Source organism: Misgurnus anguillicaudatus, chromosome 6 (genome assembly GCF_027580225.2).
Source record: "Misgurnus anguillicaudatus chromosome 6, ASM2758022v2, whole genome shotgun sequence".
Classification (NCBI taxonomy): domain Eukaryota; kingdom Metazoa; phylum Chordata; class Actinopteri; order Cypriniformes; family Cobitidae; genus Misgurnus; species Misgurnus anguillicaudatus.
The window spans coordinates 7,515,738-7,533,167 of record NC_073342.2 but is presented as its reverse complement, the minus strand read 5'-3'; the positions used below and the strand labels follow the sequence as shown (position 1 = coordinate 7,533,167).

Below are 17,430 nucleotides of genomic sequence, written 5' to 3'. Positions count from 1 at the left end.
GCAGTTGGGGCATTTGAGGCATTTAGGGCAGTTGGGGCATTTAGGACAGAATGGGGCAGTTGGGGCATTTAGGGCAGATGGGGCATTTAGGGCAGATGGGGCATTTAGGGCAGATGGGGCATTTAGGGCAGTTGGGGCATTTAGGGCAGTTGGGGCATTTAGGGCAGTTGGGGCAGAATGGGGCAGATGAGGCAGTTGGGGCATTTGAGGCATTTAGGGCAGTTGGGGCATTTAGGGCAGAATGGGGCAGTTGGGGCATTTAGGGCAGATGGGGCATTTAGGGCAGATGGGGCATTTAGGGCAGATGGGGCATTTAGGGCAGTTGGGGCATTTAGGGCAGATGGGGCAGTTGGGGCATTTGGGGCAGAATTGAGTAGTTGGGGCAGACGGGGCATTTGGGGCAGATGGGGTATTTAGGGCAGTTGGGGCATTTAGAGCAGTTGGGGCATTTAAGGCAGTTGGGGCATTTAGGGTAGTTGGGGCATTTGGGGCAGAATTGGGTAGTTGGGGCAGATGGGGCATTTGGGGTAGATCGGGCATTTAGGGCAGAATGGGGCAGATCAGGCATTTGGGGCAAAATGGGGCGGTTGGGGCAGATGAGGCATTTGGGGCAGAATGGGGCATTTAGGGCAGTTGGGACATTTATGTGTGTGTTTGTGTGAGTATGATTGGGTGTGTAATACTGTGTTTGTGTGTGTAATTTTGTGGTTGTGTGTCTGTGTGTAGTTGTGTGTCTGTGTGTGTGTGTGTGTGTGTGTGTGTGTGTGTGTGTGTGTGTGTGTGTGTGTGTGTGTGTGTTTGAGTCTGTGTTTTTGTGACAGTATGTTATATATAATTTTGTGTTTGTGTGTGTAATTGTGTGTCTGTGTAGTTGTGTGTATGTGTGTAGTTGTGTGTGGTTGTGTCTGTGTGCATGTCTGTGTTTTTGTGGCAGTATGTTATATATAACTTTGTGTTTGTGTGTGTAATTGTGTGTCTGTGTGTAGTTGTGTGTCTGTGTGTGGTTGTGTGTCTGTGTGTGATTGTGTGTGTGTGTGTGTGTGTGTGTGTGTGTGCATGTTTGTGTTTTTGTGACAGTGTGTTATATATAATTTTGTGTTTGTGTGTGTAATTGTGTGTCTGTGTGAAGTTGTGTGTGGTTGTGTGTCTGTGTGGTTGTGTGTCTGTGTGTGTGTGTGTGTGTGTCTGTGTGTGTCTGTGTCTGTGTGTGTGTGTGTGTGTGTGTGTGTGTGTGTGTAGTTGTGTTTGTCTGTCCTATTGAGTGAGTTTTGTGAGACAGAGATAGACTGAGAGAGGTTGAGAGATGATGTAATGTATTTGTATGAATGAGAGTTGACAGTTAGAATTTGAAAATAAACACTCAGCCTAAACATTCTATGAATGTAAGTCTATGGGACTTTTTTGGGATGTTTGATCGGACGGTTTAGGAGAACCGTAAGTCCGATCCCTTAGAAAAGATATAGCACACCTCCTCAGATCAGACTGAAGGTCTGTGCAAAGTTTGGTGGCTGTAGCTTGAAAGCTCTAGGAGGAGTTAGAGTTAGAAATTTTTAGGTCAGAAGAAAAAGAATAATAATAATAAGTTTAAGTGCAACAACAGTATGTTGGCTTTCTCAAGCCAACATAATAAGTTTAAGTGCAACAACAGTATGTTGGCTTTCTCAAGCCAACATAACTAGATGAGGTTAAAGTTTGTGAACAAACTTTATGTTGGCTTGAGAAAGCCTAGTCTGAGAGTAATAGCTGGAGCTGCAGTTGGGGCAGTTAAGTTAGTTAGGGCAGATGGGTTAGTTGGGGCAGAATTGGGCAGTTGGGGCAGAATGGGGCATTTGTGGCAGATGGGGGATTTAGGGTAGTTGGGGCATTTGGGGTAGAATTGGATAATTGGGGCAGACGGGGCACTTGGGGCAGATGGGGCATTTAGAGCAGTTGGGGCATTTAGAGCAGTTGGGGCAGAATGGGGCAGATGAGGCAGTTGAGGCAGATGAGGCAGTTGAGGCATTTAGGGCAATTTGGGCAGAATGGGGCATTTAGGGCAGATGGGGCATTTATGGCAGAATGGGGCAGATGAGGCAGTTGGGGCATTTGAGGCATTTAGGGCAGTTTGGGCAGAATAGGGCAGATGGGGCATTTAGGGCAGATGGGGCATTTAGGGCAGTTGGGGCATTTAGGGCAGTTGGGGCATTTGGGGCAGAATGGGGCAGATGAGGCAGTTGGGGCATTTAGGGCAGTTGGGGCATTTAGGGCAGTTGGGGCATTTAGGGCAGAATGGGGCAGATGGGGCATTTAGGGCAGATGGGGCATTTAGGGCAGTTGGGGCAGAATGGGGCAGTTGGGCAGAATTGGGTAGTTGGGGCAGACGGGGCATTTGGGGCAGATGGGGCATTTAGGGCAGTTGGGGCATAATTGGGTGTTTGGGGCAGATGGGGCATTTAGGGTAGTTGGGGCATTTGGGGCAGAATTGGGTAGTTGGGGCAGACGGGGCATTTGGGGCAGATGGGGCATTTAGGGCAGATGAGGCATTTGGAGCAGAATTGGCCAGTTGGGGCAAATGGGGCAAAATGGGGCGGTTAGGTTATTTGAGGCATTTGGGGCAGAATGGGGCAGATGGGGCATTTAGGGCAGTTGGGACATTTATGTGTGTGTTTGTGTGAGTATGATTGGGTGTGTAATATTGTGTTTGTGTGTGTAATTTTGTGGTTGTGTGTCTGTGTGTGTGTGTGGTTGTTTGTAGTTGTGTGTCTGTGTGTGGTTGTGTGTGTGTGTGTGTGTGTGCGTGAGTGCGTGCGTGCGTGCGTGTGTGAGTCTGTGTTTTTGTGGACGTATGTTATATATAATTTTGTGTTTGTGTGTGTAATTGTGTGTCTGTGTGTATTTGTGTGTGGTTTTGTGTCTGTGTGTGATTGTGTGTGTGTGTGTGTGTGTGTGTGTGTGTGCATGTCTGTGTTTTTGTGACAGTATGTTATATATAATTTTGTGTTTGTGTGTGTAATTGTGTGTCTGTGTGTAGTTGTGTGTCTGTGTGTGGTTGTGTGTCTGTGTGTGATTGTGTGTGTGTGTGTATGTATGTGTGCATGTCTGTTTTTGTGACAGTATGTTATATATATAATTTTGTGTTTGTGTGTGTAATTGTGTGTCTGTGTGTAGTTGTGTGTCTGTGTGTAGTTGTGTGTGATTGTGTGTCTGTGTGGTTGTGTGTGTGTGTGTGTAGTTTTGTTTGTCTGTGCTATTGAGTGAGTTTTGTGAGACAGAGATAGACTCAGAGAGGTTGAGAGATGATGTAATGTATTTGTATGAGTGAGAGTTGACAGTTAGAATTTGAAAATAAACACTCAGCCTAAACATTCTATGAATGTAAGTCTATGGGACTTTTTTGGGATGTTTGATCGGACGGTTTAGGAGAACCGTAAGTCCGATCCCTTAGAAAAGATATAGCACACCTCCTCAGATCAGACTGAAGGTCTGTGCAAAGTTTGGTGGCTGTAGCTTAAAAGCTCTAGGAGGAGTTAGAGTTAGAAATTTTGGTCTCAGAAGAAAAAGAATAATAATAATAATAATAATAAGTTTAAGTGCAACAACAGTATGTTGGCTTTCTCAAGCCAACATAATCATCAATGTTGAGGTTGTTATAACACAGCAGAAATTAAAGATAGACAATAAATTAATGATACGATTTACAACTATCAAAGAATAAAATAAATAATTAATTAATTAATTAAATGTATCATTATCTATAAAGTTGTCATTTAAATAAACTATAGTAGGAAATAAATGAGCTGTAAGTTAAATAAACTATCAGCATAATCATCTGCAGTATCTGTCAGGTGTATGACTGAGAGGTTTTTGTATCACTCTTTATCACTGTGTCAACACATCACCACTACTGTGATAACTCTGACAGTAATAATCTCCTGAATCTTCAGTCTGAACTCCACTGATGGTCAAAGTGAAATCTTTTCCAGTGTTTGCTGTTCCACTGCCACTGAATCTTGATGGAGTTCCTGACTGACGGTTATTTATGAGATATATGAGGAGTTTAGGAGTTTCTCCAGGTCTCTGTAAGTACCAGTGTAAGTAGTTGCTATATATTCCTACATCTATATGACACTCTATTGTAGCTGTTTGTCCTTGTTGAACACTTTTTTCTTTAGGTTGAGTCAGAGTTACTCCTCTTGATTCTATAAAAGACAAAATACAAGCAATTAGTTTATAAAACATTACTATCACATAGTACTAAAAATGAACATAAAAACAACTACACCAGAAATAATAACAACTCTGTTCATTCTTTCATTTCTCACCCAGAATAAAAACTGTGAGTGTCCAGATGAAGATGATGATGAAAGTCATTGTTGTTCTTTTGGTTTGTGTGATGATGAAGATTCTGTTCTGTTCTGATCTCAGTCATGAAGTGTTAAACTCACAGCACTATAAACACTCACACATCACTGAAGCATGACAACACAATGCAAAGAAGTGGGCAGGATTTCAAGAAACTTGTGCCAATTATAAACATATTGTATTAAACCAAGTAAAAACTCATTAAACAGATGGCAGCAGGATGCACTATAGCAGGGGTATCAAATCTATTTAGGGTGAATGTCAGATCTGGAGCAAAACTTTTTTCCTCTTTCATATGTAAAGCGCTTTCAGTGCTGCAGAAAAGCGCTATATAAATGTAACAAATTATTATAATTATTATCCATCCTAAGCTGGTAGACTTGTTATGTGTATTTATAACTACACTTGTTCATAGAGACAATTAATGATGAACTCTTTAGCCACGGCCGAATATACCAGACTTCCACCGACTTCATAGAGAAATCTTCCTTTATCTCTTGAAATATCCACCTGTCAAGTCAAATGTTCCTTTCTTTTTGTTGTTCATAATTGAAATACGGAAATACAAAATTGTATGGAATTAGATTTGTGCCAAATAAACGAAAACAACAATTTTGCAAAAACGAACAAAAATATATATTGATAAGTGAGAAAAACACTCTGAATATAAAAACATCAACTAACTAGCAAAATAATAATAATAATAATAATAACATCATCTTCAAATATACTGCATTCTTTGTTTGAGGCTCATGGAGTGTCAACACCATCCTCCTCGGCTGGACAATCGAGGCAGAATGAGGTAAGTTTGTAATAACTAACAAAATAAATAGTAAAATTGCAATGTAAGTTTTATTCATGTGCAGATTGCAACAGTTGTGTTGAACTGTATATGAATGTATTGCTTTTCTCAAAAGCAGAGCAACAATCATTATGTTAGAGATCATGTTCAATAGTCTACTTCGGCATATATTTTATGCTTACAATGGATACGTAAAACGCAACAATAATCTTTCTTTAATTGTGGTTAAGAAAACAATTCTATATTTATAATTGTCCATACAAAAACAAATGTAAGATTTTCGTCTAACTCCACTTTTCTTTTTATATTACTTATCAGGACCAAATAGTGTCATTTCTCCAGGTAGGCACTGAAACAGTTCATGTTGTTCTCTGTGTATTAAATACTAATTTAAAGGGGCGTTTGTCTTTTTTTGTTGGTGTTTTTATTAGATTTAAATGTAACAAGTTTAGCATTGAATTAATGTTAGCTAACTATGCATTATACCAGAGGTGGGGACAAGTCACACATGGTCAAGTCCAAGCAAGTCTCAAGTCTTAAACCATCAAGTCCGAGTCAAGTCTCAAGTCACAGTTCAGATAAAACAAGCAAGTCAAGTCAAGGGTTCACCCTAAGCAAGTCAAGTCCTGATAAGTTTCAAGTTAAGTCAAGTCACAGTACTAAAATAAATAGGGGTAAATTTTTTCGATAGGTCTAAAATTAGCATTAGGTAAATAAATCAAATCAAATGAATAATAACTTTCTTTAAAAGTCTTTATTTATTATCTTTATTTATTTCTTTATTATTTTTATAGAGCTACAAAATTGATTTTGTTTGATTAACATAGTTCACCCAAAAATGATAGTTCTGTCATCATTTACTCACCCTTATGTTGTTAGAAACCCTCATAAATTTCATTGTTCTGATGAACACAAAGGAAGATATTTTGAGAAATGTTTGTAACCAAACCATTCGTGGACCCCGTTTACTTCCAAAGTATTATTTTTTCCTACAATGGAAGTGAATGGGGTCCACAAACATTTTCTCAATATATCTTCCTTTGTGTTCCTCACAACAATTAAATTTTTACAGGTTTGTAATAACATGAGGGTGAGTAAATGATGACAGAGTTTGGGTGAACTATTCCTTTAATGACACAGACTTAAGTAGGTTAATTGAGGTTTCTGTCTTTTTTAAACAGACTGGTTTCTGCCTCTAATCAATACATACATTTAAGAAATAAAGAAATGTTTTTATTAGAAAAAGAATACTGTGTGGAGATCATTTTATTTGTATGTGCCCTGTCAAGAACAGAAAGATTTTATGTTAGCTTGTTTTTGAAACGCGTCTCTCTTGTGTTTGCACTATTGAGGGCACTTAAACATGCGCACTCTCACAAACAGAGGTCGAATTGCAAACGGCGCAGCATAACAGTCGCTCTGCGTAAAAACTTGCCAAATGTATTTTAATGGACTACAGTGTGAGACACAGTAGCGCAACTCTCTCTATAGTCTACACATCAAGAGTTCTGATCTACAGATGTGGCCTTTAAAAATGCGCGTTTCTGAGAGCAGAATGCCGCGAGCACTTCCGAAATTCTGCGAGATCCCGCAGAAGGGGGGTTCGGTGGGGGATGCAGGAAATACAAAAACCTGTAGATGGCAGTCGTGTTTCATGTAGGCCATACTGACGACAATTTGTGTGCTTGACTTCATGCTGAGTGTATACTGTATGATATTGAAGTAACATGACACGGATTTTCTGTGTTTAGGCAATAGACTTTGATGTCATACAAATGCACCCTTTTTTGGCAAACATTTCGTTGGCGAAGTTTTCTTTTGCCAGTTACATAAACAGTCACATACTCTTCATCCGACTCAAACGCGCATCATTTGTCTTATTATTTTCCGTGTACTTAAAGTAGAAGAGACGTGATGTATGATAACTGAGTCTTATAACAAAATAACTGGCGAAGACCTTTGAAGAGACCGAGCGCATTTACGCAATATCATTAACTATCTAATTTTACATTTAGTTCATTTTTTGCATCTGAACGTTTTAATAGCTTTGTGTTGCGCTTTTCTGCATTACTGAACAGTAGGAATATAAGTAGAAATATAAGAAAATATAAGTTAAGCACGTTGTGTGTATTAATTATAAGCTTTTGGGAAATTGCACCAAAACTAAACGTGCACAAAAACATAAACAAGTAATTTAAATAAGCGAAAAATCTTTTTTATGAGCTCAAAATTTTGAATATAATGTGCTATTGCAAAAAAATTGCCCAACTCTAAAAAAGAATATTCATCTTTAAAGTTGAAGAAACAAAAAAGTAATGTACTGATAAGCATTCGTCAAATATATATATATAGGGCACGGATAATGGCTTTAAAACGAATAACGAATTAATCCGAATAACAGAAAAAATATTAGGCCAGACATAATCACGTGTTTACTGGAACAGCTAAATTATAAAGCCCTTAAAGCACATATAATATGTGTGTGAAGTGAATGAGTGTAATCTATAAAATTACATGAATGACATTTTCTGCGCGTCCCTTATTTGGAAACGCGAGATGTTTTGGAATTAGTTTTAAAACGCTGCTAATATCAAACTTCTTTTAATCGAACTGTAAAAAATTACCCTTTTAGTTTTTCATATTTTATTTAATTACACAAGACCAGAAAACCTTGATAAAATGCTGCACTCTGATAATAAAATATTCGTTAATAACTCCGTGTCTCCGTGACTTCGGTCACAGATGATCTTTTAACTAGTTCAAGTTAAAGCCAGCTTCATTGTCAATCTAGGTGAATATAAAATAAACAAGTAAATAGATAAAAATATGAAAATGTAACATTTTAAAAGCAAAATTTATACAGAAGATTATTATGACATGACTTGCAATTAACATAAAAATAAAGTTAGTAAATAACAACTGAAACATTTGAATTACATCTTTATAATTACCTTATTGTTTAAAATCATTTTGCTTGTTTTGAACCAAGTCAAATCTGACTTTTAAATAATAGAGCATACTGTTATTTAAAATATTAAACGAATATCTGATTATTTCTTTATTTAGATAAAGATTAATGAGAGAGTTTTTTTAAACAATTCGTTCTGTTCGCGCAAACGCTGTAGGCTATGGACATATTTAATAATGAGCTTAGCAAGTTTTTTGTAATGCTTAATAGGCTTTCGTAAATTCTTGCCAAAACAGATGTTTTTTAACTATTCTGTCAGTCAGGTACTTGCGTGTCTGTGCGTTGCGTTTCGGATCTGTCAGTCAGCGCGAATCTTGTTGATCTTAATAACTTTTTAACATAAATCAGTCCCGAACATGATCTCTCTTAATAACTATTTAAACATCAAGCAAGTCCTGCATTTTATTTTCAAATTCCTGCATGTTTTTAAACCGAAACCAAGATGTCAGACATGACACGCATCTTAGTATTAATCATTTCACTCTCAGAAAACGTATTAGATGTTTAATTAATAGAGTATTTGAAAACATCATTTAGACAGAATGGGTAACATACGTATGTAACACACATATGTGAAAGACACAATAAACGCTTAAAGCACTCTCAAGTTCAACGCACATAGGCACAAGCTGTACTAGGCTTTGAAAATGAGAAGTTTGTTTTCCATGCCTATTATTAATGAGAATCAAGTTATTTGTCTTTTTGATAAAAAAAAATGTGTATTATTTTTAATAAATATTTACAGTTATTTAAGTTATAATTATAATAAAAGCAAAAATGCATTTAAAATTGTAAAACATATTTAATGCTAACTTTACTTACAAATTCAGAAAATATGTTTTACAGTGTATAAATAAAATGACATGAAGGAAGTTAATTCCAAAATGTAATTAATTGCACATTGTTTAGCTGCTAGTTTTAGCAGCTACCAGTGACACAGACTAGAGTCAAGAAATTAAAAACCACCCACCCCCAGGTCTGCCAATTCTTTGACAACCCCCAATGCTAATCGATCACCTCTCAGGGAACCGGTTTTTCAAGTTTTCACCAGCGTGTGGCGTTTCAATTCCCACCCTTGCAGTTCCTTTGTTTAAATGCAAATCTAGGCCTACTACATACCCTGTAAGTTATTTTAAATGAATGTTTATAACTTTTAAAATTAAGTGGATATCGGGTAACATAATTTGACATATGTTGATATAACCTGGGCTCTCAAGTCCCACGCATTCGCCATCATGAGACACGCGCATTTCTGTGAGTTCACGGTCACACGCCAAACCGTGTAAGCTATTTTTTCACGCTGAGAAGTAAAATAGAACTTTTCCTGCTATACAATTAATAAAGGAGGTGCTGGTATACACAGAGCATTTCTGTCGAGTTTAGCAGTACGGTTTTTAGGTGTGGTCAACTTTACGCAGCCGACAAGCAGATAACATCAGAGTACCGCGAGAAATAAGGCGGATGAGGTTGGTTTCAATCGCTCTCGCGGTACTCTGATGTCATCCACTCATGTTTGAGTCTGTATCAGATGGAAATACAGATTTTGAGGAACAACTTATTGTTTGGAGAATGGACGTTTCTTAATGGTAAGTTTGTTTTTTCAGTATGGACCAAAACGCCAAATGCATAAAATAAAAATTTAGTAATACTGTAATGTCTTGGCATGATATGTTTTCAAAAATGTTTAAAAATAAACAAATCAGTTGTGCGAAACTACACAGAAATATATTTTTTAATGAAACATATTCAGTGGTTTCAGTGCCTCATGGTGGGGTTGAACCGCTGGTCCAGTTTGCCCCATCTGGTTCACTTTGCCCCACAGCCACCATTTTGGGAAAACTGCCTAGCTTAATAATTAAGGCTAATCTTTAGCTAAATCATTCACATGGTTTTATACATTAGCCTATCACCAATATTTATGGTATAAATATTTAGACATGGATAAATCTACTTTGACATAACAACCATTATACCTGGTATGTATAAATTTTACTTTGATGGGATAAAAACTATTTTTTTTTGTTTTTTTGTAAAAAAAAATACTTTAATCATAACTCTTTAATTTGTCCTTCTCTTTAACATAGCCAAATAGAAATTATGGTTGCTTATACCTGTATTGGTCACACGGCTACAAATCTGTATGGTTGCCTAGATAAAGGGGGTGGGTCAACTTACCCACTGGCTTATTTTGCCCCACTCTCCCCTACTTGGTATTGAGAAACGGCCATTGTTTACAGAAGCCGGAGCGCGAGCTACAAACTATGGTGAAAGAGCAACACACGATGTAAATAACTAAACCAGTGTTCGCAGTACAGACACTTTATATTTTAGCGTACTGGGTTCCTTCACTTTCTTTTGCGTGCCACCACTTCTCATGTTGCTGGTACTCTGCTGTAAAGAGTTAACAGGCGTTTCTATGTGGGGCTGCGCAGACAGTTCGGCACCGAAGACATCAAAGTACCGCGAGAGCAAGTCGAAATGTTACAAATGGTCCGACTTTACCTTTGCTCTCGCGGTACTCGGATGTCAAACGCCGACCAGTCAGCGCCGCACCATTTAAAGTCGAATACACAAAGCTTCAAGGCCTGGTCCCGGTTTCCCAAAAGCACTTATGAATGAACGATTACTCCAGAGCACTCGTAGATCTACGATGATTTTCAAGTGCAACTTAAGTTACGAAGCTTTTGGGAAACAGCTCGTAATTCTAAGATGATTCGTACGATCGTTTTTACTATCTACTAAGCCTTACGATGCTTTTGGGAAACCCGGCCATGGTCATGACTTGCACATTGTGTGTTGCTTTAGTTTAATATAAAGTGCTCATTTGGTTTGGTGTATTTTGAGTGTGGCAGTCATTCTATTAGCCCCAATCAATCACAAATCATCGCTTCTCCTATTTCTTAGTAGGTGAACTGAATCTAATCTGCTGTCATCTGCAGTTATATTTACAGAGACCAGTATTCATTAGATTTTAAGAACTTTTTTTTGCCACTTTTAAAACTGTAAAACTAAATAAAAAATATCATATGATATGCCGAATGAGCATATACAGTAAACATATGTTTTCTTGTTCGCTCCACGGGTTTAAACGCCGTTTTTTTCTAAAGAATAATGTTAAAACTTTATTGGTGGTGGTTGAGAATAATTTATATTGCAGAATAATTTATAAAGCATTTTAGCGCAATATAAATGTATCATATTGTTATTCTTTATATAAGAGAATACTCATATATTTTTACAACACGTTTAACTTTAAAACATACATATAAAGATGCTTAGTACAATAGCTTTGCTTCTGACAACAAGTTTCTGTAATAAATCAGTAAATCAATCACAAAATGTTTTGACAGTGCCAAATAAAATGCTTGTCAATTCAAACAAAGCTGAAAGGTGTATAAAACCGCTTGAATTAACAATATCTGAACTGTGCTCTTTTGCATACCTCTACTTTTCTCATGTCTTTCTTTATACCACCTTTATCTCTTTAAAAAATTGCTACTTTTAGAAATAATTTGTTTGCATTTTTTTGTATACTGCACACTTTATTTGCATCAACTATACCCATAATAACATTTTCTACGTTTTTCTTTCAAAAAAGATAAACATATTTATTATTGTCTTAACTTAAAACTTTGTTTTTTTAATTTATAAATTAGATTATATATAAATAAGTTTTGAAAACTGTTGAATGCGAATGTCTGAGATAAGATATCTGGAAGGAGACGCGGCGTGTTTGTCTATATAGCCACATGTTATTAAATGTATTATTTTACTCACACATTTCACAAAGTACAAATTGTAGGTGTAAATATTCATAAACTCAACACTTCGGAGGTGTTTTCCGTCCGTAAAAGGCGCAGTTTCTCTGTTCGCTATTTTATTAGATGTAGCATACGCTTATAATATAATATACATTTTAAATTAAAATGTCTGTTCTATTTCTAATAATTTATTTTGGTTTGACCAAATAAAAAATACATAAGTGACATTAGATTTTATTAAGTTAATTAATACACTTTTTATATAAATAAGTTTTGAAAAGTGTTGAATAGTTCTCACCAAAAAGCGTACAAATGACACGCAGTGTGATTATCCTGCAATAGATACGCCAAATTCCGATTTTGCGTGCATATGATACGCCAGTCCTTCCCATTCACTTATATGGCGAATCGTTTCGTGACGTTTTATTTATTGTTTTCTCATTTGTTTTCTGTTTTTTTTTTACCATTTTCGCTTGGGTTTAGGGTTAGAACATCTTTTTATTATATAAAAATGACATCCTAACCCAAACCCCAACTCTAACCCCAACTCCAAGCGACCATGGCTTAAATATAGATAAAAACATAGAGAAACCTGTATGTTAAATAACCTGCTTAAACAAATGTGAAATCTAACCCTAAACCCAAGCGAAAATTGTTTAAAAAAGATGGTTTTAAGATATCTGGAAGGAGACGCGGCGTGTTTGTTTATAAAGCCACATGTTATTAAATTGATTATTTTACACACACATTTCACAAAGTACATGTTGTAAGTGTAAATATTCATAAACTCAACACTCCGGGGGTGTTTTTTGTATGTAAAAGGCGCAGTTTCTCTGTTCGCTAATTTATCAGATGCAGTATCCTACATATAAAGTCAATTTGAAATAAAAATGTGACATTAAGAGATTTTATAAAGTTATTTTAATCCATTATTTTAATGATATTTACAAAGCTGGATATTTTTACAGATATGAATTACGGCTGAAAGGATTTAAAAAAATCACAACACTGCCTATATGCGCAAAAAAGGTATTATTAAAGGTATAAATATAAATATGTAAAACTAAATAAAGATATCATATGCCAACTGTACAGTATGTAAGCATAGGCCTATGTTTTCTTGTTCGCTCTGCGTGGGTTTAAACACTGTTTTTCTAAAGAATCATTTTTAAACTTTATTGGTGGTGGCTGAGAAGAATTCCTCTTTCCATATGTAAAGCATTTTAGCGCAATATACATGTGTCATATTATTGTTCTTAATATATAAGAATACTAATATATTTTTACAACACTTTTAACTGTAAAAAATGTATTTTTTATACCTAATTAATCTCTTTAAAATATTGATACTTTTAGAAAAATTGACATAATAATTATAAATATTATGAACAAAAAATGAAACGGTGTCAAAATTCGACAACACAAATAATTAAGATATTCATTGTAAATAGAGTTACGTGTATTAGGCTCACACTAAATTCTCCGTTGCACTTAGTATAAATGCATTGTACGATACAGTCATCGTTGTATGCGCTGTTATGCTGGCAAGAAGGGGTTGACGTCACTTTGCTGTTTTAATAGCAATGTTAAATATACGGCAATGCCCTTATTAACTTCTGGAAACAACCGCAATGACAAGTTTTTTATGCGCCACCTGGTGGATTTTCTGTGAAGCGAAAAACATTAAGGGAAAAGGCAAAGTAGCCCCCCCCCGAAAACACTTGCAGAATTCTGCGAGACTCCGCGAGACGATTTGGCGAATGCCGCGGGAGAAAACGCGCATTTTTAAAGGCCACATCTGTAGGGATGATCACGAGCTGGACCAGACACATTCAACCGCACATGCTTCTGCGCTTAGTTACAGAAAGCTACTCACTTTAGCGCCTTTTTGTGGTTAAAATCACTTGAATGTTAACATTTGCAAGCCCTTAAAACACGTGCAAATGATCAACTTTTCCTGTTTAAATTTGCGTATCAATCCGCGAATCAAATACATGTGAGCCGAACCGTGGGTCGTGACTCGTGACCACAGATCAACTACAAGCGCATTTTCCACAGTCCACACAAACACTTGAAAATGTTCCCCAATACATATTTACGTGTCAGTAATGATAATGGTCACATTTAAAGCATAATATGCAACCAAGGCCAAATTATGACAAACAGGAAAGATTAACGTTAATTTAATGCATAATCGTTATAGAGTAAAACTGACTATAAAGAGATGACTTTCTTACCTTATGGTTCTTGACGTTGTGGTTGTCCTATAGGATATTCTTGCGTAGCATATTTTGCATCTGGCAAATTTTTTTTTATTGGCACAGTCCAGTTCAGTCTTTATAGCCAAACGAGACTATTTGTGGAGCTCGACTAAGGCTATGTCCACACGAAGCCGGTGCATTCCCTATCCGATCATTTTTTTTCCTTGCTCTAAAAAAATAATCCGTAAACACGAAACCACTGAAACCGACTGAAAGCGGTGTAGTATATATGCCGGACCAGTATGGGGCGCTGTACTTCTGCCACAGATATACACTATACACGGAGAAGAAGACTTTGAGCATGCGCATAACCAACGTATGGTGTTGTCCATTATCGCTTGTTGGTCACCACAATTGCATAGAACGAATAGATTTTGCTGTAATAAAGCTAGTAGGCTTTAGTAGCTTCTGTAGCACGAACACAATCACGTAGTCCGCCGTTATTGTTGTTGCTGTTACGTGTGACGCTTCCGACACGTGATGTGATGACGTTTTCGCTTCACAAAATATACGGATTGGCTGTACAGACGAAACCGCAAGGGTGTCGGTTTCAGATTTATCCACTTTAGGACCCGGTTTCAAAAAATAGCGGATTCAGCCTCCCAAAACGCCGGATCCGTGTGGATGAAACGCCAATACGATAACAAATTTATGCGTATACAGTGATACGCGTCTCCGTGTGGACAGCCCCTAACGTTACTGTCTGCCATATTTGGCGCGGTTTGAATTGTGCAGCGTTAAAGGCACAGACGTTGATTAGTGGTGCTGGTGTCACAATAATATTTTTGATTTTAATGAATTTTATTGCTGTTTGTTTATTATTTATAAGTTCAAGTCATTGTCGAGTCTTCCCCTTCAAGTCAAGTCAAGTCTCAAGTAACTTGTTCTCAAGTCAAAGTAAAGTCAAGGCATTTTCATACTTTAATCAAGCAAGTCGCAAGTCCTGAAAATTTTGACTAGAGTCAGACTCGAGTTAAGTCATGTTAAGTCATGTGACCCACCTCTGCATTATACCTACAAGAACAAGAGGATTTAATGACCAACAGCTGATGGTTTCAATTTCAGAGACCCTCAACTGATTTCCTGAAGATTCTTTCAAACTTGGAGACATATTAATAAGGTTTATTAACTCCTGTAGACAATTTTTTCATATTCCTAGGATATCAACATGATTTGACGCAGTAATTGTCAATGTTCTTGTTGAGCATATTATGGCTGTCATCCGTATGTTGCTCAAAACCAATTAGTTGTTAATATTCAGAACACAAATGAAGTGCGTCTTGTTAGTTTTATTTGACACAAATCTACTTCCATAGTTTGTATGGGTCATAAAGTAAAATACCATAATTCATATATCAAAAGGTAGGACTTTTTAATTTCACTCAACAGTGTGTACCATGGCAAGATCAGTATGTGTAATGGAGAAACTGAAAACACTTCACTGTTAATGTCACGACGGGGAACAGAAGTAAGGACACAAGTGCAGAGTTCACAAAACATAAGGACATGTAATAATAAAACATGAAATAAAACACGGGAATCAAACAACGGGCAGGTAATGAACACAGGAACATCCAACGTGAACAGACATGGAAGAAATGACAATGAACCGGCAATCAGTATTGCACAAACACAAGTATAAATACACTAATGACAAACAGGTGGAATGAATCAGGTGATTAATCAATGAATGTCCAGGTGACAACGATCAGAACAGAAACAAAACATGACACGGATTTAACCGTGACATAACCCCTCCCTCTATGAGTGGCTACCAGACACTCACATAAAAACAAACAAAGTCTGGTAGCGAGAGTCCAAGAGAGGGGTGGAGGGCTTGGGGACCCTGGCGAAGCCGGCAGCCGCTGGGACGAAACCAACAGGACGGTGGGCCGGACAGCGCCAGGAGAACCGGAGCGATCGCTCCGAGAACCGAGGCAGACGAATTACCCCCCTTCTGGGAATCGTCGACGATGAGGTGCCCCCCGGAAATCATCTCCCGTCCCCTCGTGGAAATGGAGACCCTCACTCGGTAGCCACCCCGGGGAAATGATCGGGCGTGGTCCGTTCCGGATCCCCCTACGAGCGGGACGGTGGTCCTTCGAGGGACCGTCGACGACGACTCAACCGTTGGGGGACCGCCTGGGCCGATCCTCCTCCCGCAGGCCCGCAGGAGCGAGCGATCGCTCACGGTGGTCCCCAAGAGACATCAGGGCTGATGGGGAATGAACCCCGATGTCACTACTCCCCCTCGACGAAACTCCTGGGGGAGCCGCCCTCCGTGAACTTGCTGCGTCCTTGAATGGCCGGTTCATTCTGTCACGACTGGGAAACAGGAAGTAGGACGCATGTGCAGAGTTCACAAAACATAAGGACATGTAATAATAAAACATGAAATAAAACACGGGAATCAAACAACGGGCAGGTAATGAACACAGGAACATCCAACGTGAACAGACATGGAAGAAATGACAATGAACCGGCAATCAGTATTGCACAGACACAGGTATAAATACACAGACTAATGACAAACAGGTGGAATGAATCAGGTGATTAATCAATGAATGTCCAGGTGACAACGATCAGAAAAAAAACAAAACATGACACTGATTTAACCGTGACAGTCAATGTTTAATTTTGTTGCTAGCAACTATAAAACATTGTACAAACACTTTAAAATGTCAAACATTTTGAACAAGTGAATCTGAATAAAACTGTATAAAATTAACTGTATAACATTAAAATGATTTAAACAAACAAAAACAATGTTGTGGCAAATAAAATGAAACAAATCAAAAGTGAAGCATTCTGTGTTTCTTTACAGAAAAACTTCCTGCTATATATACGTATATACTTGCTGTATATTTTTTGTTTTTCAGTATCTGTATTGCTTACTCTAGTAGTAGAACTATATAATAACACACATATGTAAAGTGCTCACAGCACTTTTAAACAGCCCTGTAGCTAAAGTAATGGCAAATATTTTTTTAAAGCAACACTATGTCGTTTTTTTACCTTTAACTCTTTCACCGCCAGCGTTTTTAAAAAAGTTGCCAGCCAGCGCCAGCGTTTTTCATGATTTTCACCAAAGTTTAATGCCTTCCAGAAAATGTTCTTCTTTAAAACATACAATATAACAAATGAAAGAACAGACCCTCTGCTTTCAAAAAAAAAAAAAAAAAAAAAACGTTTCATCCTACCTTTAGTGGTTCTTTTGTAATCAGCTTTTGAATATGGGTAGGTTTCTGCAAAAACACCACATTTTGAGCAAAAAGCAGAGATAATTCCATTTTTGTG

General features: G+C 37.5%; 1 gene segment (V, D, J or C); it reads right to left on the bottom strand.

Moving 5' to 3' along the window:
• Positions 1-3,858: 3,858 nt before the first annotated feature.
• Positions 3,859-4,350, bottom strand: LOC129434438 (immunoglobulin kappa variable 1-27-like). The segment is given in 2 exon segments: positions 3,859-4,178; positions 4,302-4,350. Coding segments are annotated over 2 exon segments (369 nt in total).
• Positions 4,351-17,430: the final 13,080 nt, after the last annotated feature.